The 26,585-nt window shown below is 41.3% G+C and overlaps 1 protein-coding gene across 2 annotated transcripts in view; it reads left to right on the top strand.

The window, feature by feature from the left end:
• Nucleotides 1-12,241, top strand: part of LRCH2 (leucine rich repeats and calponin homology domain containing 2) — a 57,457-nt gene extending 45,216 nt beyond the window's left edge. For both annotated transcript variants that reach the window (XM_075054277.1, XM_075054276.1), the window contains 3 exons: nucleotides 786-923; nucleotides 1,211-1,288; nucleotides 2,452-12,241. In XM_075054277.1, the coding sequence (XP_074910378.1) occupies nucleotides 786-923; nucleotides 1,211-1,288; nucleotides 2,452-2,571 (336 nt within the window). In that variant the 3' untranslated portion in view covers nucleotides 2,572-12,241. The remainder of the gene's footprint in view (nucleotides 1-785; nucleotides 924-1,210; nucleotides 1,289-2,451) is intronic.
• Nucleotides 12,242-26,585: the final 14,344 nt, after the last annotated feature.

Raw genomic sequence — 26,585 nt, 5'->3', positions numbered from 1 at the left:
ACTGAATGGGACCTACATTTCAGAGTTCCAGTAAGTTGTTTTCTCTATAGTTCTGTTCTCAAGATATTTAGCAGTTATAGTTAACTGTGAATTGTAGCTGCTCTGCTTTCCAGGGCAGTACTAATTCTAATTTGGGGTATGACTTCTATGAAGACTGTTTCTGTATTTGTCCGTTTTACTTACTTTGCACTTTACTGAGCAGTGAAGGCTTGTTGCTGGTGTGGGGAAAAAACATTCCCTGCTTCCCTTCTCTGTTTTGCAGCACAAGTGTGGGCACTTCTTGGCCACCCTTTCCTCAGCTATTTAACTGTCATCTGCATGAGTGAAATGGCCATGCCCAAAGTGGTTGTGTTCCCCTCTTTCTTTTTTTCTCCTTCTCCTAGTAAAATTGTGTATGATTTCAACCCACAAATTCTGCACACTAACAGCTAATGAGGTATTCAGCCTGACATTGGCGTCCTTAAATTCTGTGCTTTCCTATTGAGTAGTGAGTTCATCTTATGGCTTTGAGAGCTATGTATCATGGTAGTTGTTGGCTGCATGTCTTTTTCAATCTATGTAGCTGTCTCATAAAAAACAAACAAACAAAAAAAACAAGCAAAGGGAACGTAATGTTAATGATAAAGAGAAAAGGATATCTGTACTCAGTAAAGTGTGAGTTGACTCCATTTACTTCACTTTAGTATTAAAATGTCCCTTTTAAACTGAATGCTTCAAAATACCCTGGATTTAAAATTGAAAATTAGCTAATGCTGAAAGTAACTTACTTATGGACTTCTTAATAGAATCTTGAATCAAGGTTAAAAGTAATTTTGCCAGATGACATTGGAGCAGCATTGATGGATGGAGTAGTTCTTTGCCATTTAGCCAATCACATAAGGCCACGTTCTGTTGCCAGCATTCATGTACCGTCGCCAGCAGTGGTAAGTCATTTATCTCACTTTTGTTGCATCTTGTGTGAAAACAAGCTTTTGAATTTCAATACTAAAACATCATTAATCTTGTTTACCTTTTTAATTGGCTACATTCCTCACTTTGATTTTTCTGCAAGAAGCATTAAGCAAGGCTTAGAAGTTTAGTTTAAGAGCTATTTTCATATACTGAGTCTCCACAGAATTTGTTCTGTTTTAGCAATTGTAACTGAATTTGCATCAGAAATATACAATATTTCACGAATGTATGATGAAGATCTAACATCCTGTCTTTACAGCCTAAACTCAGTATGGCAAAATGCCGAAGAAATGTTGAAAACTTTCTTGATGCTTGTAAAAAATTGGGCGTTCCACAGGTATACTAACTGCTTTATTGACTTATTAAAAACAACAGAAAATGTCAGCAAGATGGGTGTTTTGGGGGGCTTAATTCAGGGAGCAATAGTGATGATAGTACTGACCAGGGAACTTGAAGATATGAAAAGAAGTGCCATTTCTGGCCTGTGACATGAACTTGAGGAAGCTACTTTATGGGTTTCTAGTCAGTTCCTTATAGTAAAAATAATACCTCATTGTTTAGATGATTATTTTACAAAAGAACTGATGCGAGAGGGTGATGTTGTAATATTTGAAAGTCTTGAGTTTAGCAACTCAGTTTGGAATGAATTTCAGTGTCTGCCTGGGAAAAACCCTGCAATTACAGAAATATGTAGCCTAACTGATTAGCTATCTTTTTTAGCATGACCGTAGTTGCAGCCCATTATTCATGCTTCTGTTGCCCAAGTTCATCCTCTTACTTCCTTGGAGGGGGACGGGGGACAGGGACGGTGACTAAAGATCAAATAATTTTCTGCATATTACAAGAGACAAAAAAACTCCCTCAACCCTTTTTAGTGGAACAAGAGAATTAGTTCATGGATTTAGAAGCTTAGGTTACTGGTCTGCCACAGCTTCTATCTAGTGTGGAGCCACAGGCCATTCAGAAGTTAGAGATACTAAGATTTACCTCCTGAATTACATGTAACACCAGCTAGCACTTGGGAAAATTGTTCACCTTGTGCTGAATTTTGAAACTGAAATATGACTTTCTTGTGGAATGGCTCATTACTGGGGACCCAGTTTGTCAGCACTTCTAAGTTTTCCCAAGGGAAAAATTGGTAATAAGGCTACAAAACAAGGGAAGGGGGAAGTAGGCCACTGAGCCAACAGTGCCCATCAGCCTGTTTTTCTTGCTCTGCTTATGAAAAGAAACAGAGTCTTTGGCTTTATGAAATTAGCAGTCTTTTATGTGTCTTCTGATGTTGTCGTAGTTTAACACTTTAAACAGATCTTAGATATAATTGGTTTCTGAACATTCTGTTACTGTAGAGAACCACATGCAAAATCTAAGGCCAAAGACATTTTCTATGCAAGTGTCTTAGTGATGTACGTGTGACTTCAGAGAGAATGTGTTTGTTACCTGTCTTGCGGGGAAAAAAAAAAGAATGAAGCATGATACACGTACTACTTTATTTTGCAGGAGAGACTTTGCTTGCCTCATCACATTCTGGAGGAAAGGGGTCTGGTGAAGGTTGGCCTCACAGTTCAAGCTCTGCTTGAATTGCCTACATTGAAAGTATCTCAGCTTTCCTCCATGTGACGTGACTTCTTCAAAGCTAAGACAACTTACCATTCGATCTGTTGATCTGTATTGCTCTGAGGCAGTTCAGCTTCCTACATGGGAACATCCAAGCCATCAAAAACTAATATCTGTCCAGATGCTGTAGAGAGCCTTACTTTGGAGTTGTACATGAAAACCTTGGAGTCAGCTGACAGTTAAAAGAACATAATTATTCTTTTTTTTCTTTTTGTAATTGGATGCACAAAGAGATGGTGGTAACATCAGTTTCTCTTTCCAGTTAATTTAAGTTAAAAGCTGCCATTTAACATCTCTCAGTGTTACAGTTAAATGCTGGATTTCTTTTCCTACATTGAAAATGGTGTTTGAATTATTTTAGAAGTATAAAGCACATTACCACCACCCCACACCGCCCCTTTACTCTTTCAAGTCAATCATTTGATTTAAAGGTAAGACAAAAATGTAGCCATGGTATGATGGTAAAAATGCAAGCGACTGATCACTTGTAATCCACTTTCACTCTCTCAGAAAGCTTAATATTTGTGTTCTTTATTTTTTGCACTCCTGATTGTAACTTACACACTTCTAACATTGCCAGTATTTAGTCTGAGTGTATGGTGATTACACAAAACAGTATATAATGGGAAAAGGACACATTTTACTGAGTTTTTTCCAGTCTTCTAGGTTGGTGCCAAATATTTTTTTCAGTTGTACTGTAGATTGTTTACATGTGAAGTGCCTGTGTAATTGATAACTCTTAATAGTCTTAAACATTTTTGAAATTTCTTTGTTTAAAATAGATAAAATGGAAATTTTAAAATATTTTAATAGGTTTTTGTAAAATCAGTATGTGAAGATTTAAGTAATACTTCACATTTTTGATGTTGGGTGTTTTAAGTTTGTTGCACAATTTAATTGGTTATTTTGTTGTCTAATAATTAGAAAATACTGTAAATACTTTTTATTTATGATATTTAATTTGATAATACCTAATCACTTTTGGTTTAATGTATTATTGGACAAAAAAAAAGTTGTCTACTTTTCTTTGTTTGGGACAAACAAATATACATGGTGAGTATGACATGAGGACTAGTGATGCATACAGAGTAGTTTAGGACATTTTGATAAAACTGCCAAAATCTCAGGTTTACGCTGTGACTTTCAGGATTTTGTGTAATATTGCTCCTGATCTCACGTTACATTTTTACAACAGGTTTATCCATAATTAGTTGGGAAATATCAATGTTTATCTTTTTTAGTGTTTATGGGATTTATTGTGTAATTTACACAAGTGTGGCATAGCACACAAATCAGTTTGTACAAATGTCACTGTGCTGAGACATTAGATTTTTCTGGATAAATGTGAAAGAAAAATTTCCACTGTGGTGGTTTTTTGAAACGTAGGAGTTGATGCATTTGTTTGCTTCTGCACAAATTCTTGGTGTTTTGAGAACATTCTGAAACCATACACAGTTGAGTTCTCTTGTCCAAACAAGTTGCAAATAATTTCATAATTTTAGTAATAGATCTGTTTGCATTAGTTTGTTCTTCATGAATAGGTAGCTCAATTAAAAAAGAGAGTTCTGACTGTCACAGATTTTCTGTTTCAGGCTAAGTTGATTTCGATTGAGGGATATGTTTGCCAAGCATGTAACAAGATTTGATTCTGTTCTTTCCAACTGATCAACACCCCATGTAATATAATTCATAACAGAATGAGGGAGGGGTATAGTTTACTCCTTACTTCATTTACTATAGTCCTTAAAATCAATAGCTGAGAGGAAAAGTAACCTCTTTCTGATGACAAGACTTTAAAAAAAAAGATAAATTATTTTTAAATCCATCGCAACAAGCTGATTCATGTGTAGTAGTTAAAAACCACTATTGTTTTTATAGTATTTTCTTAAAATACAGCTCATGGAGAGGCTGGTGTAAAACTTAATTTGCGAAGTCCTAGATATAAATCTTAGGTTACATAAATACTTGTTTAAGGAAACTGGATTCCTTTGACCTTTGAAGTACGGTAGTTTTTAAATCATTCACATAATACTCATTTTAACAACTTCAGTCTCTGTTTTTTGTTAAAGGCCATATCTGAAAAGTCATGCTAAGACTAAAATGATAAAGTAATATAATTCATTGAGCAAAATGCTTGTTTGCTACATTTGAAGAACACAACCATTCAAGAAAAAAAAGTTGGTCTTTCAATTCCTTGCTAAGGTATTGACAACAACGAAGTTCTATTTTGGTATGTTGGCCATAGAATTGCTAACTGTAAATTGTCACTTTCAGTTATCAGGCTTAAACTGATCAACACTACTATTTCATTGTCATATTAAAAGATATTTTCTGATCTTAAAGTAACTTATTTCCTACTATAACTAAATTTATAAAGTTATATCACAGTGTAAACATTCAGAATTCCCTTGATGTAGCATGCCAGATGATTACAAGGTTTTTTTAAACTTAGCTTATTTCCCAAGTAACTTGAAAACTGGATATGCAATTAACATACTCATTTTAAACTGTATCTCTGAAGTTGAAAACTACTAAAATAACTTTTTTTTTAAGTACTCTGGAGTTCTTCCCCACAAACTTGCTAGAAACAGTCTTACTTTGCCAATCATTGGAAATTATTATGGCCATGTTCATGCTTATGGGGAAGGATAATAATGACTCTTCCAGGGCTTCCTTTGTAGCATTGCAAAGATTAAGGCCTTCAAGTACCCTTAGGAGCAATCTGAGAAAAGTTCCACTGTGCCTGGATGAATCTTTTCTCATCTCTTTTTAGCTGCTTTTACAAATAATAATAATGTAAAGCCTTGCTAAAGTTGGCTGTTCCCATTGTGATTTTTTTTTTTTTAGGAGCAAATGAGAAAAAGATGCTAAAGAAGTTTTGAGTTTTAATTTTAAAGCAGCCCGTGGAAATTGCTGCTGTCTTCCCTGTACAAGATTTTGCCTACTATTCCCTTTCTCCCTTTCCATTTGATTCCCAGAATCTTCTTACTTATTTTTGTTTGTTCACAGATCTAGTGACTTGACATTGTTCATTACTGTATGCCACTTTCCTCCTTCCTCTTTACTGTTTTTTAAAGAAAATGCTCCAATGATACTGGTGACTTCTGAGATTCCAGAATCCCTGCTCCCAACATTTAGTGTGTTTGAGAGATCCTTTCCTATTTTTAGGATGCAATGTCATTACTTAATACTTGGTACAGCTGATAGGATGGTTAAAAGCAGAGGCCTGCCCAATTCCTATAGTAGTTGCTCAGTTTTTAGTTTGGATGTGAAGAGAAGTCAACATTAAAAGCTTTAGGAAACTGCATTAAGTTTTCCTAATAAATTTAAGAGTTAACTAGGGTGCTTTTGTTATTGTGAATGCTATACAAAGTTACTATGATAATGTGGTGTGAACCATAAATTACTGAGTGAATCAACATACTGACAGGGCTTCTGGCCTTGTGTGTTTTTTCTATTTTTATGTCATTGGATGCGGTATGTTGCACACGAATGATCTTTCATTTAAGCAATAAAGTCCCAGATACTGTGAGATCTTAAAGCAGTGGCATTAGAATAGTTGTAAAGTGTGGTGACTTCCCCCACAGTATCTCAGAAATGCTTTTCATCTATTATATAATAATGCTAATCCAGTGTGCTAGCTGGGGCACTGCTGAAGATGCAGTAAACCATCTATACTCATGTATCTGGAGGCCTTCCAAAATATAAGAACTAAAATTATCATAAAATACAGAGGAATACATTTGAAACAATAAATAACTATGACACAAATAATAAGAATCTCTGGGTAAAACGCTAGCTTCACCGAAGTCAATGCAAGTTTTGCTCTTGACTTCAGTAAGGATTTCACCTTTTTGGTTTATGGAACACCTGAGTTGGAGCCCATAGCAAACATGGCTTAAATTTGTTTGACACTAGCAAAGCTTTAGTGTCACATTCTTGACTAAAAATAGTGACCTCTGGTAAGTCAAAGGAAGCTTTAAAATATTACACTGATTCATTTATTTAATACAAATTTTCTGATATGCCATATAGAGTATTAAGATGGTAGGAAAAATTACTTTGAAGCACTGCTTTCATATTATGGGAAGGTATGTCACCTCAATAAAATTGCAGGTGAGGGCTACCATCAGTTATTTGCTGCACTAAAAACTTTATTTCAAATATCTTACCATTTACCAGCAGTCTTCTCAGATTTTGACATAAATCTGTAGCCAAATTCAAACAAAAAGTGAAAAGGCATCTGTTTTCACTAAAATTGAATTTCCATGTCTCTTCTCAGTATTGAAGAGAAGGAAAAAGGTCTGACATTTCTTTATTCTGCTGATTTCTTAAATGCTTGTGTGAAAGGTAGTTGTATCTAATACAGCTGCGGTCTGCCTGTTTGTCTCGGAATTGGTCTGTGTACCAATGCAGAAATAAAGCACATTAATAATTCAACTGAGTTCAACTGAAAGCAACTTGTGGAAGGTTTTAGCAATTTGCTGCAAATAGGAGATGATTTTGTATTGGTAAATCAAATTTCTCTTTTTCATCTCTAAGTCGGGCTAATGTATGTGTTTCTTTCAAGAGGTACATCATATTAAAGTGACCTCTACTTCAAAAACAAAAGCAAATAAACATAACACCACCCCAACACACAAAAAACCTGGTGAAATATTTCCTGTTTGTAGGTGACTCTTTGGAATTTTAAAAAAAGTCATTAAGACCAGGAATGAGAAAGGCAAAGTATAGTTTTCCAAGGAGAGAGTGCTCTGAGTTGATCTCACACTGAATCACTTCACAATGAAAAGCTTTTAGTTTTAGTAGAGAAAGAAATGTTTCGTAGCTGCTTCATGGCGAGGGAGGCAGATCCTTAAGTACATGGAGCTTTCCGCAGAGGTTAAATTTGGCATGTTTGTTTTCCCAAAGACTGTATGTTTTGGATAGCTCTATCCCAGTGCTGCAGAATGCAGAAAACATTGCCCATTCCAAGCCCTGGGCAGGGTACCTAGTTGGTGCCATTTGCACTACCCTCTGGCTTTGTAGTGATGAGACTGCAGCTTCTGAAGGAAACACCTCCTTACTTCATACTGCTGCCTCCTCCTGCATAGGCTGCAGAGTTCTTTTAAATACATGTTTGCAGTCTGGATAAAACACTAAGGAAAGCAGTAACTTTACTTGAGAGTAATAGATAAGTAGATGTTTGCCAGTATTTAACTTCTACTCGCAAAGAATGACGTAGTGAGACAGAGCAAGCTTGCTCTAGGAACTACAGAACTTCACTGATTGGAAATTGCACCATGGCTCTTAACAGGTTAGTGTGTCACTTGTCCTCTCATGTGAGTGAATCAGAACAGTAGTACTATTTCTTGTTCCATATGCAACACACTGTGGGATATATGTAATTCACTTACAAATGGAATGAAAGGCAAACTGTATTTTTTAATCAAGAATTTTATGGCACAGATCTCTTTGGTAAAATAACTATGAAGGTAAAAAATTATTCTCTTCCTGTGAAGAAAATTTCTGCTGGTCTTGACTGTTAAAATAGAGAACATATGTGATTAACTGAATTTTAGTTTAAACTTGCCACTGCACAGGAACAGTTCTGGTTCCTGTGTTTCTTATATAATAAAATGCCACTTGAAATACTACGTATTTCACGTAGTACAATTCTGACAGCATTATTTTAAAGTTATGGTTATATGCAGTATTTGTTCCCTCATTGTTTTTGATCTTTTTTTTTACTTTTTTTAACATGGGAGGCAAAGGGAGGCAAAATTGCTATAAGCTACCTTATTAATTTCTATGGGAAGAATAAAAGTTGTTATAAAAATGACATAATCAGTCATTTTTAGTTCAAATGTTTTATAGCTGACTGCATTTTCAAAGAAGAATTTTTAATATGGTTTTCCCATATACATTTAGAATCTAAATTTTAAACAAAACCAAAAAGTCTTTCCAGGACTCCTTTAGTATCTTAGCAAATATTAAAGGAGAATAATAGCTCAAACTGACAGCAAATTTAATTGTTTGGGGAAACCTTCCCTTTTGGCAGTTTATGGTTGGACTCTATCTTAAAGGTCTTTTCCAACCTTAATGATTCTCTGATTCTATGACTTCAGTGAGACCAGAATGTCCCTCAGCAGTTTTCTAACTGAGCTACAACATAAAGTTAGCGACTTAAAATGAATTCTTGGCACTATGAGGATTTCCTCACTACTTTAAATGAAATCCGGCAATCGTAACCTTTTTTTTTCCACAATAGTTTTATGAAGGCAGGTTGTGAAACAGAATATTTGGAAATAATCACAAGGATACCTTTTTGTTTCATTTTTAAATATGTGTGAACCAGTGAAATATTTCCAGAACCGCTATATTTGTTTAGGCTTTGGTCATGCCGTTCCTGGCATGGGAACTCCCATTGTTCAGTATTAGTACGCTTTCTGGAGCATGTGCAAGATTGTGCTCTTCACATGCAAATGTTAATACAGTTGTGTTTCCTGAATTGATGTGTTACATTAAGCATGGCTGCAACTGTGGGAATTCTTAGCTGCAACTGTTCATGTCTGTTGCAGCAGCAGGCGATGCAAGGCTTTGATTCCCATGAGGGGCATATGCAGGCATTGCAAAAGGGTTGTTTGGTGGATTATGTTGGGAATAATGTGAATAGTTTTTACTATTATGTAATGTGTAGAACAAGGAAAATGTGATTGCTTTACGATTATCATTCCGTTGGTATTCAGTTATTTTATTTCGTAACTCGTGATTATAAAACTCAGAAAATGCAATGTAACCAAATGATCAATATGTAAATGTGTGCAGGACATGACAGAAGTAGTTCTGAGGCACAGCTGGAGAGTGATCATTTAAAAATAGATGCTTCAATTGTGTATATATTTGCAACATCTTTGATAGTGCATTTTAATTCATTCTGCATTTCATATTCTTGTAAAGTGCATCTTCCACACTTATGAAGATTGTCTACTTGTACATACTAAGTCTTTTTTCAGGACTTCCATTATTGCTGGAGCTTCCAACATATATGTTTCTTTTGAAAAATGTTCCTACTGTTATTTTTTTGTAAATAGTTTTTTGTATTAAATTTGCATGGATAAACCCCACATTTCTAAAACCAGTGTACATACTCTGTGTATAAAATACAAACTGTTTCATACCTTTCATGCAGTCAAGTTATTCAATTTGATTTCACTTCGGTTTTTATATATTTGTTGTAAGTAATAAGAATTTGTTGTATGTTCTTTCAAACGTTTTTGTTGCAGTTTTGATAGATAAGTGACCTGCCTCATGACATATCAGGAAATATGTTCTTTTATAATGACAAACAAAAGAAATGTTAACTCTTATTCCAGGGAAATACATGACACTTTTACATATGAAGCATGTTAGGACTTTGGTTTTGACCAACAGGGACATAAGTGGTGAGAACACATGAAGATAAAGATGCCTTTACTTGTAGCAAGGTCTTTATATATTTACACACTTTCCTGTCTTACACAACGTGAAAACCACCCAGTGTCTTAGAGCATATGTATCTGGAACAACATAGTTTTTTGAATCTTGATAATAATAAGCTTAAACCAGTACGGAAACTCCTACTGACGGAGGTGATCTGCTTCCCTTCTGTTCCCTGGATTGGATCTGGCAATAGCACAGGTAACCTTGTGTGTGGCTTGCAGTCATTAATTGCTAGATCCAGCATTAGGGAAACAGAACTGCCGGTGTTTTGAGCTGTAGTTAAGTTAAGTTATTCAAATGTAGGTTAAAATAGAATTCTATCCAAGGAAATTGATTTTACCTTAATGTCTTTCTGTTTATTTAAAGATCTGGATAATTTTATTATTAGACCTGAATATTGAAACTAAAAATTCTCTTTTGAGAGATGTTTTTCCCTGTGAGACTTTTCATTCTGCACCTGCGTGCACCCAGCTGTTCTTTGTTTCCTGATGAAGCACAATTTGGGACTATAAAGCAGAAATTGAGGAACAGCACTACAAAGAAAGCGAACACCATCCCTCAACAAAGGCATCTAAACAGTTGGAACTTTTTTTGCAGTTATTGATGAGGGGTTTGTGGTTGAAATGTTCTGTGAGTCTGTTGTTCAGTTGCCAGCTACAAAGAAAACTTCCCTATTATGAAAAGGCTTTTCAGGTCTACAAAGGAAATGGTACCATGTGCAGGGGCCTCTGTTCCAGGCTGGACTCCATGAACCATCAGATTCCTGTCTGGCTTTGGTCATCTTCATAGGGAGGGTCACTGTTGAATAAGGAAGTGTTGTAAGCAAAAAAAAAAATCTGCGATTTCTACATGAGATGTATTGAGAGAAATGTAAAATTCATGAAGCTCTGCAGTATAATTTTTTTTATTTGAGCTTGGTACATTTGATCAGGGTGCCATGAGTATGTACCAGCTGTGGATAATATGGCTCAGGCATGGACTCTTTTCATGGAGTCATGAGGTGTTAGAAGTTTTGTAAGTGGTAGAGCTATAAACAAAACATAGCTTACTACACCTGCCTCGGTAAAGGTGTCTGCTGCTGGCAGGCTGCATTGATTCCAACAGGATTTGGGAACTCATGGTGCTGAATACATTTTATAGATCTTTATTGCAGTGCTTCCTCCACCCAGTGATTCTTCGTGAGTAGTTCTTAGGTCCATATGGGTCTGGCTGACTGCAGCAGCCTTTTCAGGTGTCACACTGAGCTTTTTCAGCTTCTATTTCCTAAATCAAAGATGGTGAACTACTGCGAAATAGAACTTTTTTGTTTTCTGTTCAGGCTTGAAATCTGCATCTCCCTCCATAGTCTGTCAGATACCTGCAACGTATGTTCTCATGCTGTATCTGCTTTTACAGTCTCTCCTCAGTGTCCTGCTTCTAGACCAGTTGTACATCTTGTTGTCTTCAGCTGCTGGTTTGCATTGGTTAAGATTCGTTGTTATGACGGTAGCCTTTTAACTTTCCTCTCTGATTAAGACATATCTACACCAGTGGTGGATATAACTACAATGCCCCAGGCTAGCATCACTGTTCTGATTCTTAGTTTGTGGAAACTGAGAGTTTAAAAAAAAAAAAAAAGAAAAACAACAAAAAAACCCCCACATCGTCCATTGTTTCACAGAATTCTCCTGTTTCTGGTTCTGTGTTCAAACACATTAATCAGTTCCTCTGAGTGGCTACAAATATCACTCAAATGTCTGTTAGAACCCTTCCAAGAATATTTTTTAAAAAGTTTGAAGTTTAATGTTGCAATGACATTAGCAGATTAAACCTATTTGCAAAATGTGTATGTAATTATTTGTGGTTTTAATTAGTTAGGCCTCTAATAATGGAAATCTCATGCTAATAATATTCTGATTATATAGCCAAAGAGTAGATTATAATATGAATATCTGGTTTTCACAGCTGTAACACATTGCCTTCAGAACTGAATGATGCATAACTCAGCGCAATAGCTCATAGCTACTAGTAAGGGCAATATAAGAAGAATTAGAACATGTTAATTTTTCTGAAATTCACAGGTGATTGTTAAAGGTTTGACTTTGTATCATCTTAACATAGTTTTCATTATAGTGGGGAAGTGGAACAACTAGACTGTATGTGGAACCTCTGTAGGTTTTTTTATTAGTTAACATTTAAATGTGACAAACTTAACTGGAATACTTGTATTTTTCAGCAACTCAATAAACATCTATCTTTGGAGTATTATAATTGTGGCTTTATTATAATTATTTCATTACCAGAATTCATACAACTTTTCATATATACATACAAACAGATACAGTGTGTGTGTGTGATCTCTAGATCAATGACAAGTTGAAGAAATGGTAAGGATTTACCCAGAGAAAACAATGTGTTCTGTGTTAGCTGATCCTGTAAGGCCTCTGCTTATATACCTGGTTCTGTTGCATTGTTGATGATAAGGAATAACCTCTTCTACTATATCCATAGGAGGCAGAAAAAACAAGTTCATATGTAAGAATGGAAGTGTGGGACTGTATATTGTTGCCACCACCCTAGCACACAACTATGAAAGCTCATATTAGCATGGGGACTGCAGGAGGCCACCACTTTTTGCATCTTCATCTTGTTATCTGTCCATCCCACTTGCACGTGGCATTGCATTCCTCTGTATATAAGAAAGTCTATTGAAGGTGGTTGTCGGAGGTCTTGGGGCTCACTGCTTTGATGAGTTTAAGGTGCAAACCTTCCAGAGGACCATCTCCCTTACTCTCATCCTTTACAGGAGATGGCCCCAGTGCCAGTGAAAAATTGTCTCATTAAGTGGTATACTACTAGTTTTATCTTCCATAAAACTGTCAGACAGAGCTACCTTACATTTCCTGCTCTTCAGCATTCCAGAGAGGTTCATTGCTTTTTTTCTCCTAATGCATTTACAGGTATTTTTCTGCTCCAAAGTTACTTTTTTTTTAAATCCTGTTGCAGCTTGTGAGAAATATGTTAAGTGTAAATGTTAATTTGTTAAGACTGTGACATTTCAGATAGACAGGTAGGAATTATGAGCTTATGAGACCTAGTTCATATCAGCCACTTGCTTTTGATCTCCAGAATCTCCTGTTCCCCTTTAATCAGAAGACAAAAAAAAAGTAAAGCAACAGCTAACACTATGCTTCCTAGCATAAGCTTCCAAGTGCATGAACTTCTGAAAAAATTTAAGACAAACCATCCCACACTCCATGTATTCCCAGCCCCTAAGAAACTCAAGCAAAAGAAAGGAGGATTATCTCTGAAAACTTTCAGTGATATTGCTTAGAAATGGGTAACTAGTATTGAATTTGGTCACAAATAGCACTTATGTTAAAGCTACTCTCCACTAATCAGTGGGTGATTTGTCTAGCTTGCACACTCCACTGTGTACTGAAATAAGTTCATTCTGTTCTTACTGGAGAAAGACATACATACAACAATGAAATTGAGATACTTCTGCCAACAGTGAAAATTGTGATTTTTTGGCTTGAGCAACATAAACTTCTATTTCCCAGGAATATCAGTTAAATGATGATTATATTGTTTCTGGTGAAATGGTGGGGGAATTGTCAAATGGCTTCCTTCCTCTACTTTCTCCTGTCTTCGCAAATGAAGAATTGCAAAAGAAGAGACGTAGTAGCTAGAATTATTACTCTTGGACCACCCCAGTGAATCAAGCATCATTTGTTACTCAGTGTTCTTGCCCTTCTCTGAGCAGTCCCATGCTTGCCTCTTTATCCATTATTCTAGTATTGCATGTATATGGCATCACTGAGCCTTATTTGTGTGTTTAGGATCTTCAAAACTCCCTTTGCCAATTTTTAACTTGCTAGTGGTTTAGAAATAGTCTTGTCATGCAGGCTCCATTGAACATGCTCTTTTTGATAACTTGCATTAATGTTTTGTTCAAAGTTCTTTCATTGCAAATTTAAGAGTTGTTTGATGCATAAATTGAAATGATGAACCTTGTTGTATTTAGGAAAAAGTACTTAATTCTTTTGGGATTTACACATGTTGCGGTTTAACCCCAGCCAGCAACTAAAGCACCAGGCAACCACTCACTTGCCCCCTACCCAGTGGGGGTGGGGGAGAGAATCGGCGGGGGCGGGGGGGAGGGTAAAACTCCTGTGTTGAGATAAGAACAGTTTAATAGAACAGAAAGGAAACTAATAATGACAATAATAATAATAAAAGGATTAGAATATACAAGTGATGTACAATGCAGTTGCTCATCACTTGCTGACCAATGCCTAGTTAGTTCCCAAGCAGTGATTTCCCCCCCAGCCCAGCTCCCCACAGTTTATATACTGGGCATGGTATGGAATACCCTTTTGGCCACTTTGGGTCAGGGGTCCTGGCTGTGGCCCCTCCCAACTTCTTGTGCCCCTCCAGCCTTCTTGCTGGCTGGGCATGGAAAGCTGGAAAATCCTCTGACTTAGTCGAAACACTACTTAGCAACAACTGAAAACATCAGCGTGTTATCAACATTCTTCTCATACTGAACCCAAAACTATACCAGCTACTAGAAAGAAAATTAACTCTATCCCAGCTGAAACCAGGACAACATGCCCCAAAATTGGGATTTCATTTCATTTGGTTAGATTATTTGACCTTTCAGATATCAACAAACATGAAATTTTCAACTAAAAGCAAACTCAGAGTTGCCATAATGTACTTAGAAGACATCTGTAAAACACAGCTGATCTTATAACTTCTGTTCCTGCAGGTAAAGGATGGAGAAAGAAAACTCTCCCTCATCCGTTTTTTCACCCTTGGACTTTCACATAAACCAAGAAAGCCTTATGCACAGAAGGTTAAATTTAGTTTCTCTAAAAAGGAACTTTTTAAACCTAAAAGTTTAACTTTCTGATGGATGGCATCTGTTTGACAATATTGGAACTTGAATTTCCATGATGACTTCTGAGTGCAGGTCGTGCTCTGCCTACAGACATTGAACCCCCTTTACTTTGGTAGTAGAGGACTGCTTCTGCACTCTGATCTCCAGGAGCACAAAGTATTCTGCTGTCACTGCATTTCTTTATACAAAATGCCTTTATTTGATGCCACTGAAGCTGTTACCCTTGCAAGCTTATAAACATGAAAAACAATCAAAGGAAGTGGAACTGACATGCAGTTAAAAATATACATCTGAGTAGGGGTCAGGGCTGCCTAAAGGGGTTTCAGCTTCCAGCAGCATTGCTGTGTTGCTACAGTCCTGGCATCCCTTCATCGCCTCTCCAAATTAGGTGAGCTCCATATCTGCCTCCTCTATAACCCTTCCCTCAACAAAGTCTGGGGCTTGCTCTAGGACTAAAATGTGTCTTGCTTAAATTTTAAACCAGTTGTCCAACTGTTAGCGTGTTTGACCCATCTCTGCCCAGGATGTTGGACTAGACGATCTCCTGAGGTCCCTTCCAGCCTTGGCTCTGCTCTGCTCTGGCTGGCAGGCAATGCTTTTGCGGCAGCTGTGAGCATCCTTCTGCTCTGTGAGATCTGCAGCATGCTGCCCTGCTTGCTGGCTCATGGGCTCCTGAGGATGGTGCCTCAGGAAAAACAGCTGGCTGGTGAGCAGACTTTAGACAGCTGTGAAGGGTGGTTTGTGTGATGATTTTTTTTTTTTTTTTTTTGGAAATGGATGGGGAGCACACAAGTGCCCCTGTCAGTTGGCAGAACAGAGGGTGGGATGATTCTTCAAGTAAGTATGCTCTGACACTTCCAAAATGAACAGCTGGATTGGTATGAAAATGGTTCTCTATTGCTAGTTAATTTGTCAGTTATGCTGTGATTGTGATGGACTGAAGTAATCCAAAGGTATTTTTAGCCTGCCCCACACCACACTCTTTAGTTAAGCTCACAGTTTTGAGTGGGCAGTTCATGCATTGTGGTGCCATGAAAAGCACCCACAAAAAGTGCTACTGTGGGCCAGAAACTTTTTAAACAGTGTAGGAGACAAACTCAGAACAAAACATGGCATTTGAAATTGGGCTGTCAAAAGTGATTAAGGGTAGGGAGCATATTTACTTGCTTCCCCCCACCCCTGTCCAGCAGGAAGAAGACAGTGGCTAACTTGTATTCTGTTGAGCAGTCCTTCCTGGTGGGGAGGAATTTCTGACCTCTGATGAATGTTTTCTGTGCCAGACATTCACAGGCAGAAAATCTAAAAGTATGGGAAAATTTGTTTCATGCTTGATATTCTCACACAATAAACCAGGGACCCAATGAGGGACAGATGCTGTGGGCTGGAAGATAAGCCAAGGCAGTTTCCCTTGCGAGCTGTGGCTCATTTGCTTCCTTTGGAGCAACCTCCCTGTTGTGCTGGGCAGCCCCCTCTCTTCTCCCTCCAGTCCCTTCTCTCCTCCAGCACACACAACCATTCCAGTATCCCCAGTGTCCTCCCCTTTCCCACGACCACCCCTCTGCCCAAGGCAGGGTGGGCACCAGGCTGAACTGGCAGCTCTTGGCCCAGCAGCGACAGCAATAACCCTGCCCTTTGCTACCTGCAATCCCCACCTGTGTAATTAAAGGCAGTGTCCTGGAGTAGTGAAGGCATGACCATTTCAATGGTTGAATGTCTGTGAAGACCTTTCCTACTTATCCTGTTCCTGAAAATAAATGGGTTTTCTTCAAACCCTGTTTATTTAAATACAGTTTGGCTTATGAGCCATATAGTATAATGGTTTTGGCTGAGCCAATGCAAGCATCAAGGGATTTGATGTCTTGAAGGACTTAGTGGGAAGTATGACTTCACTAAGAAAGCCTCAGAGTGCCTCTTTTCCCACAGCATGTTCCCAGGGGCTTTCTATAGAGGCAGTTGGTGCAAGACTGAGATGTTTCAGAAGGCAGCAACTCTTCAAGATTCAGGGTTATGGGTAGATTAAAAGTGTATTGTAAAGCCACTGCTCAAGTTGCGAGGAATTTAGGAGAGCATAACTCATTTTTAGAAGAGTGCAGATTGCTGCACCAACAGGTTTAAGGAATGTCTTTTACAAAAGAAGGCAAACTACTGAGATGCTTTCATTAAAAGAAATATTTTTATTTTCTCTATTAAGAGCAATCTTTCTCTGCCAGCTGAAATCCATCTTGTAAGTGGCAATTGATTAACATGTTGAAGGATTTATTAGTATATTTCTTAAAGTCTGTTGAAATACTTTTTTCCCCGTTGTACATCTTCACAAGTATTACTCAAATGTACAAAGTGAACTCTTAGTCATGTAGGGCAAGCCCCAACTACAGAGCATAGCACCAGTGAAAGTCAGAAAAGGGAACAAGTAGGAAATAGCATGATGATCTTTGGTCTTAAACCTATACACCCACAAGTACCTATACCCTAGGAGTTCTGTACTTCTCAAACATTAGACTTAAGATGTTAGGTGTTAGCCAATATTTTTGTGTACAACGTGCCCAAGCAGTCTTTAAACAGGTTGAGCCCTGCCTGCAAGATGGAACTGGGGCAAATGCTAGTTCTTTCCTACCAGTAACTGATCTGCTATTAAGGTTTCCCAGATTTGGTTTATTTTGGGAGGTGGCAGTGCCTCTCACAGTGCCCAAGCGTAAGAAATGCAGTAGGAGAACTATTGTTTTGATTAAGAACCATGTGCTCTCATTTTTTTCCTCACTTTGCACGTGGGCATAACCTTTATCACAGCAAATGTTTAACTCACCAAGGGTAAACTGTGAATTTGTTGCACAACCTGGCAGGATAGGAACAACATGTGATGGTGAGGTGCTATGCTCTGGTCTCCTGCTGAGAGCTGGAAGGCAGGGAGCTTTCCAAAGCCCTGGCTTGCAGCATCCCTGTAACCTGAAATTACACACCAGGGAGTTCAGGCTCCGATACCTGACAACTGGGTGCTTGAGGACCCAAATGTGCATCCAGCCATGACAGGGATAGAGCGTTTATTCAGGCAAACCATGGACATTGGGACATACTTGACTTTCAGTTGCAGGCATCCTTGGAAGAGGTGGCTTGTTGGGTGTTACGAGCTCTGCATGCTCAGCAGCTGCTCAGTGGGAACTCAGGCATTTGTTTATGGGGCTTTGCAGTAGTGTGTCTACAGGAACTGAACCAATACATCATTGTTTTACAGCTCTTCAGTAGTGCCTCAATTCATCTTTTCACTGGACTGCTAACTGAACATTCTCCACAACATCAGATTTTGGGCTCTGGCAATTTAGCACTTCTTTATCCATGGTGAATCAAATATTGTTGGTTTATGTCCCAGATGTTGCTTTTCCTTAGATATTTTTTTTTTTTTCCCCCAAGATAGAAGGCTGTGGTTAGTGCAAATGCTGCTCTGTGAGCTTCTCCAAAGGGCAAACCCAACACAGCTCCTATTGAAAAGAATCATGAGGACACTTGCGTGGGAATGGCCCACCCACAGCTCTGGCTTTGGAAATCCACTGTGCTTTTGTAGATCTTTGAGCAGTTTTACCTTCAGGTCTGGTCACGTGGACCCATTTTTGTCAGTGTTATAAATTGTTGATAAATCATCTGGCAAAAACTTCTGTCCCCAACATCCCAGGGACACCTCTGTCCAGAATCAGTCTCTCCCACTACCAGGGTGGCAGGGGACAGTTTTCAAAGCAGGGCTCTGCCTTTCCAAGCACAGCTGAGCTGGATTAGCAAGACCACCCTGTCAAGAGGCTCTGTGTATCCTGTCCTCACCCTCCTCGACAGGCCATGGCTCTGCAGCAGCTGCTGGAGGAAGGCTTCTTGCACAGTAATGCTTCACAGAGAGCAGAGCTGCAAAGGAGCTCATTGGTCTCCCCTGGATTACTGTTCCTCTGGGTTTTTTTTCACTGTTACCTAACGAACATGTGCATGCTCCTCAGCATGTACAGGGATTTCCACACTGCCAAAAGAGTCTGGTCTGCCCTTTTTCACTAATCAAATTTCCTGTTGCAGAACAAGCTGATGTGAGAGCATCCACAAGCCAAATTATAGTGGTGAAATCTAACCTCTTCCTGATTTCACTGGCCAATAACCAAGAGATCACAGTCAGTGCTGGGGAAGACCAACCAGCTGTAACTGCACTTCCCTGGAGAGCAGTCCTGCCAGCAATTCCTCTTATGGCACTGTAACCTATAGCTGAACTGCCAGCATCTTCTCTCAGGATCTGAGGACTGATCTTTCAGTAAATCAGCTCCATCCCACCAGTGTCGCTTCTGCCTGTAACTGCCTGGGGCAGATTTTTCCATCCGCTGTGTTCCTGTCTGAAAGCTGCAGTCATCTGATCAGGACCTTGGTCAAATAATTTTTCATGGGAAATAATGGAGCGAAGCTATTCTTTGATGAGAAGGAGCCTCATGCAGTTTGAAAGGACCCAGGGGAAGCAAAGACCAAAATTTCCCATAGGATAAAAATTTAAAGTGTTTTACTTTCATACGCTTGTGGTTTTTTTCTTTTTTCCCACAAATGAAGCGGTCCAGCTGTCATCTGCCTGTGGAGACTTGCCTGCCCATAGCTGAGATGCTGAGCGTTAGTTCAGGATGTGCAGAGCTGCAACAGTCACTGTGTTGCAGGTGACGGGACCTGGGAGACCTGCAGCCTCCGAGACCAGCCAGGATTTTTCAAGATTTTCCCATCTGTTCACCACAGAGCCCCTAGCCCCAAGCTTAGACACTGGAGCCTGCAGCATGCCACTTGCTGCCTGGCTGCCAGGGGGTTTACCTGTGACACTGTCCCCTCACTGGGATCACTGCATTACCAGCAGCCTCGCTGCAAGCTGGCCAGCAGCCAAGGAGGAGTCTGTCAAAAGTTAGCTGGAACCAGCGTATTTCCACACAACACTTCAGTTCACATTAATCAGGGTTTTCTGATCAAATTGCATCTCGTGGCAGGAAAATCCCTCAAACGCTGGTGTGGGGCTGTTTACTGTATCCCATGTGTGTAATGTGCTTACTTTGCTATCTGGGAGGGGATGTTGAGCCAGACGCCTTTCGTGGGCAGTGAGCAGCGGTTGTCTTCTTCCCTATTTCTTCATGTGCATCCTATACACAAAACACTTTCAGGCTGGTTGTTCAGATGCAGCTGCTCTAGAAACAGGAACAATTGCAGGACTTTTTCTTCCATTTTGCTATTCCAGTTTTCTATTTTTAGAGCTAGTAAATATTTTCATCTTGCGCGTTAACCTGGCTCAAAGGAAAATCCCGATGCATTATGGTAAGCCATAACTGTGATCAGCATTAAATCTCAGCAACTCCCTCCCTGCTGCACTTAGCCAAATGGGGGTGGGAGAATTTGTCTGCTTTATATTATGATTTTATTTTGTTGTGCATGTTCTTGAAACTCAACATAGCTGTTCAGGTGTAATACAGAATACAGATTTATGCATACCAGTATTTCTATATAAATTTGAAAGAGTTTTCCAGCACTTCTTTCTTCTTTAGTGGTACTGATCTTTGTGTTCTTGAAATAACTTTGGTTGCATCTGGTCAGAGTTCAAGGTGATGCTTGAACTGCAGATTTTCAGACAGGCATGTTTATACTTTGTGTGTGTGTATGTGTGTGTGTGTGTGTGTGTGTGTGTGTGTGTGTTTACACCGCTGTTGCTTGGCGCAGTGGGATGTGTCCCATCCCTTGCAAGCCACATTCTGGCTCTTCTGAAATCCTTCCTGTGGTCATTCCTAACTTAAGTGTCTTCTCATATTTTTCCTTTTATGGGAAGATTTAAATAGCTTTTAATATAATTAACAGTATTTAGGCTTGTCCTAAATCAGCATTGGCTTGCTGATAAGAGCTGTCAGCAGATATCGTTGAGGGGCTCTCTGTTCCTGACCAAACAGTTATTCTGGGTTAATGCTTGCTCTCTCGGGGGAGGTGTCAGATGATTTGCATCTGAAAAGGATGAATCCTTTCAGCATTTTTGGGGTGTCTTGCTTTTTAAAAAAAAGAACTTCTTGTCGGTTTGTTCACCATTAGGCCAAACTTTGTACCTTTAATAAAACATTTAATAAAGCACCTTTCAACACCAGTAAGGTGTTTACATGAGACATAAGGGCTTAGACTGCTGTTTACATTGGTGATCCCTGGCCGCCATATGAGCCATAGAAGTCACGGGAGAGCGGGCCAGCATTGCCGTCCCCTCCAAAGGCACCCCGAGCTCCAGGAAAACCACCTGCCTCCAGGGTAAATGCTTATATGCCTTGGGGTTGCAGCTCAGGGTTCAAGGACCAGTCTGCAATAACGATCTGGACCTTGCTCTTTCTCCTGCGTTTGCCAGCTGCCCTGCTCATGCATTGACCCTGTGCTCACCCCTCTGCATCTGGCTGCCAGATCCTGCTCACGGCAGCAGAGGCAGGATCAGGCTCTGACTGCAAAGCGCCTCCAGGACTCACCGGTTGCATTGTTATGGTGGAAGGACCTCTTCTCCCAGCCAGCCTCCTGGGGCTGCTTGGCCATCCTGGGCTCCCTGCGAGATGGACCTGTCCTGCGTGGGCTGGGGGCCCAGCAGTGACTGAGGGGGTGACGGCTGCTCAGCCCCTGGCAGATTCTGCCCTGACCAGGGCAGCGGCAGTGCTGCATCCACACTGGAGACGAAGGCAGGAGGCAAAAACAAAGTGAGCAGGAATTGCCAGATCTTCCGCCAGCCCAGGTTAGGGCATGCAGCTGTACAGAATATCTGTCTTTTACACTTATCGCTCCCACTGCACATTGATCACACCAGAAGCACCTCTACCAACATCTCTGTAAACTCTCCAGTACAAGACCTTGGATGGAGTTTAAAGGAGAAAAAGGGAAACTTATTTTGCTTGTCCTAAGGGCTCAGAGGCTTGTGGAGGAAAATTCATTTTTTAAAAAATGCTGCAGAGAGATCAAAGCCATGAGGTTATTCTTACTTTAAGATGGCCTGAAAGCTGAGATGGAGCACCAGCTCCTTTTGCTGTCAGTGCTGGTGCTGGCAGAGGCAGCTGGTCTCTGGATGTCAGGCACGCTGCTTTGCCCATCGCATCTCCTTCCCCATCCGTGCTCTCGGGGCTGATCTGCAGTGTACTGTACCGCTGCCAGGCTTTTTTTCCCAGTTACTGTGAAAGCACTTCATGTGAAATGTTTCTGCTTTCATAACAACTCTCTAGACCTCTTTTTTTTTTTGTCTATTTAATTCTGGAGCAACCTGAAATCAAGATTGGAAGTAATTACCGCTGTCCTGCGAAACCTGGCATGTTAAATTAGGAAGATTAAAACCCACAAGCAGAACACAAATCTACTTTTGGGGCCAAATGCTGCTGGGAAAAAAACCTGGCATAAGGGAGGGCAGGTGGCCTGTGGGGAGTGGGATGCTGGTGCGATGCCAGCCAGCACCATCCTGCTGGAGGGAGGCTGGGCTGAGACCTGGGCATTCATCACAGGCAAAAGGCTGAGTGTGGCCCTGGCAGGGCTCAGCCATCCCAGCAGGAGAGCCCTGAGGATGCGGCAGGATGACATTTTTTCCCCCTTATATTTAGCACTGAAGTAGCTATTGAAATCCTGGCTGCTGTCCGTCACGTTGCTCTGGTGACAAAGCTGCTTTATGGAACTGCACGAGGTTCTCGGCACAGCGCTGCGCTCTCAGTTTTTCAACAGTATGTTGGCAAACAGCCTGGGAGCTTGCTCTGCTCGCTCCAGTAACTGCAGGTCGAGCTGGGTTGAGGATTGCGCAAAGATTTAAGACTTGTGCCATTCCAGGTAAACTCATTTTTGCAGCTGGGCTCAAAGCCACGTGGTGGGAAGACTTCGGTCTTTCCTAAGACAGCCTCTGGGCTGGCTGGGGGACCCACGTATCCACCCATGGGAGCTGATGGGTTTGGTGGGAAGAAGCAAATGAAAGTTGTTTTGTAACTCTAAATGAGCAACTACGCGGTCACAGCCTGGTGCCCAGGAGGCTGCGGTTGGCTCCTGCCCGACCTGCAGGACAGACAGGGGAGGACAGTGTGGATGGGAGCAATTTATCTTTGGATGTTTTCAGGTTCTCTGCTCCAGACAGGCTCACAGCTCAGTCTGATGGGTATGAGGTGTTATTTCTGTCTGCGCTTGCTTGAGGAACAGAAAGTGTTCCTGGAGCAGCTCTGGGCTTCCCCGTATGGGGCCAGCAGCTCCCACTGCCTCCGGGCAGCACAGGTCCGAGTCTGCAGACGCTGGGGAACAAGAGGAACAGGAGAAATGGCACCTTCCTGGGCACCAGGGATGCACAGATCTTCCCATAAACCCTGCATCCCCTGGCAGAGCCTGCCGTAGCCACAGGACCACGGTGCACCCGGTGCTCATGATGCTGGGACCAGCCAGGTCTGCCAAGGGCAGCCGTGAAGCGGAGCTCTGTCTGCAGGCATATGTAGGGTGGCTCTTTTCCCCCCAGCTCCTGCTGGGAGCTATGTCAGAGCCTTCCTGTTCTGGAGATAATTTTTAGCTTCTTTTGCATTTCTGTCTGGATGTATTTGTGGCCCATTTATTAGCAGTTGTTGCTCTGCCAGCTTTGTGTCTTTATTTCAGTTCTTCCTGTAATGCCCTGGTGCATTTAGCAGCAGAATTTGGGCTCTGGTGTGCCCAGTTGTGCTCCGGATCACCTTCCAGCTTGCTGGTCCCCAGCATCCCCACAGCCCTCCCTGCACATCCCTGGCCCCTGGAGCCCATCTCTGCCGCAGGCTGGTTCCCAGATGCGCCTACACATTGGTCAATGCTGTCTAATTCCTTGGCCTGCCTCGTATTTTTTTTCTACAAAAATTTTATGTGCACTGGTGTGCCAGGGTAGAACCTAGTCACCGAGTTGTTTATTAAAAGCCACCACTGTGCCACAATAAGAATGAAATTATTCTCATGGGCTCTGCTAAACCCCCAGCTCAAGCCCAGCTGCATGGGAGGGAGAGTCAGAGCAAGTCCATGTGTGGGCAAAGGGCATGCGCAGGTTGTGGAAGAAATTGCTTGAGAAGCAGAAGACGATGACTTGGTGTGATGTGAAGACAGAATCCAGCAGGTTGTGTATGCTTCAGTCAGAGCGTGTTCCCAAGGCAGGAGACATTGTCTGCACAGACACCATTTCATCAGCTATTACAGAAAACCCAGATGATCAGGATGAGTCAGGGCTGCCTCTTATGCAGCAGGTAACCTGCAGCGGAGTAAGCTGAAAGGCAGAGGGAGTGTGTGACATTTGGCTTTTGGCTGGACGGACCTTTCTGAAAACAGAATTGATTACAGAAAGCAAAGATTTCAGCGGTGCCAGCTCTATGGCAGCCGCCTTGTTGGCTTACATGATACAGGCACATTCAAACAGCTGCTGTCCGTTCTTTGAGATGCCATCTAAGCCAGGATTAGTCCCCAACAGTAGCCATCAGCAAAGAAGTAGGGAAAACTGAGGTCTCCACTCACCACAAGAATAAATATTGACACTGGGCATTGCTAGAGAGTCTGGATTCCTTCCATGATTTCCTGAAGTCCCATGGAAGCAGTAAGTGTTTAATTTATTAAAGCAAAGAGGGGATTTTTCTTGCAACACTCAGTCTGTCGCCACTGCCCCATGCTCCTCTTCCTAGCATGTCTCTTCGTGGTGACATGCCCTTTTTGGTGCAATTCATAATGCTGTGCTGGAGGCCATAGGTCTGTTTGGAATTGCAGAGGCTCTTAGTCCGGCGCCTTGAAAAGAGCTTGTTTAATGCAAGTTGTATAAAAGAAACCGGCTTCCCTGAAACATGAGGCAGTTAAGAGCCTTTTACAAGTCATTGATTTTTCATGCCACTGGCAATTTCAAAACCAACCCTTTGGATCAAATGAAACATGCTGTTCAGTACCAAATGGTCTGTTCATAGCTGGAGCCTTTTAATTTTTATTTTTTTGAATAGGAAGCTACTTCTAAACATGGAGCTGAATTGCAAAGTTGAAAGCTTTTATTCTGAACTATCAGAGCCCCATATTTTAATATAGGAAGGCAAGGGATTGCTAGACAGAACCAATTTAGCACAACTGGGATGACTGTATCAAGTATATTTTAACCAAAAGAGATTTGGCCCATTTTTTGGACTTAGCTCCAGTAATGAGCTTTGCTAATTGCTTTGCTATTTGCAACGTTTCAGCAACAATGCTGCTTTTCCTTTATTTCCTCAAATATACTCAAAGTGGATTTTTATAGAAGTGCTTTTTAATTTCTGCACCCATCTGCCTAGCATAACTGTCAGAGGCTAAGGACCCAGCCCAGGGGCTTCTCTGGTCTTTGAAATCTCTTATTCAGCCTGGAGGCACCTTTACAAGTTTTCCTTCCCTGGGATTTAGCTCTTTTATTAATCTTGGCCCTGTAGAGCAGCTGTGAGGCTCTGGGACCTGGCCAGGCTCCTGGAGGAGGACGAAGCTCCTGCAAGATGTTCGTGAGCACATAGTGACTTCAGGATCACTCACCCGGCTGATAAACCCCCAAAAATCTCATTTGTGAGCAAAGCAGACAAGTCAGTGGTGCTTCCAAATACAGTTGAGATGGGGAAGGCAGCCACGCAAACAGTAAAAAGATCCCCGTGGCTTTGCCCATTGCTGCGCGCAGGGGTGTCTTGCTGCCGATACCATGGGGCTCCGGGGAAAGGTGGGCGCAGGGCACAGCAGTGGGTGGCTGAGCCCAGCCAGCAGCTATGCCAGCCACGGTGCTTGGGGACAGCTCGGTGCATTGGGGGTTTGCCAGGGCACCCTCCCAGTTGCGTGCGGGGCTTGCTGGTGAGCCGAAGCGGGTATGTTTTTATTATGCCCTTCTTCCATGAGCTTGCCTTCCCCTTACGCAGGAGTTTTTTGCAACTTAACCCCATTTGCAGAATAGTTAGTATGATGCAAATGGCCTGCCTGTCCCTGCCCTGAGCTCCAGGCCACGAAGCTCTGGTCCAGCACGTGCAGGGATTTGCCCTCTGTTTCCCACAGCTCGCTAGGGCATTGCTGGCAGCTACAGCCAGTAAGGTCAAAATAAGCCGAGGTCTGAGCACGTGGCCTTTGCAGAGCTGTGCCCTGAGCCACCGCTCTCTCTCCCGCCCACGGGCAGTGCCTCCACTCGGCATCGCTGGAACAGGGCATGGATCCTCCCCAGCTTGCCCTCAGCTGACCTCCTCCTCCCGGACCAGACCAGCGTGGGCATTGCGTTAACACTGGCAAGGGGAGGAACGCACCACAAGCGTCAGGTACCAGCACAAGGAGGGGACAAGAAAAGCATCTGTAGTTTGCAAAGGGAGCTGGTTTAGGCAGGAGGGTGGTGGGAGGAGGCTGGACCGGCAGGCGCTTCTCAGCAAGGAGCTCCACTCACTGCTCCTCCCTGGGTGCTCCAGCGCTGCTGGCTGTGTCATGAAGCCTTATTGTTGCAAATCCCAACTATGGTTTTTTCCAACCTAATTTTCTCAGGAACTGACCCAGTTCTAGCACTCAGGAACTGGCATTCACCCTACTGGCATATGTTTCTCATCTGTTTCAAATGATCTGTCCAGTGCGACCTTTTCGGCTTAAGTAGCTTACACAGTGAAAATACATGAATGTTAAATCCTAATCTTGCATAACTCTGAAAGCAGGGCCATACATTTACCAGCAACAAGGGACTTTT

Source organism: Buteo buteo, chromosome 22 (assembly GCF_964188355.1).
Source record: "Buteo buteo chromosome 22, bButBut1.hap1.1, whole genome shotgun sequence".
Taxonomy (NCBI): Eukaryota; Metazoa; Chordata; class Aves; order Accipitriformes; family Accipitridae; genus Buteo; species Buteo buteo.
Note: the sequence above shows the minus strand (reverse complement) of the source record. Positions and strands in the feature narration are given on the sequence as shown.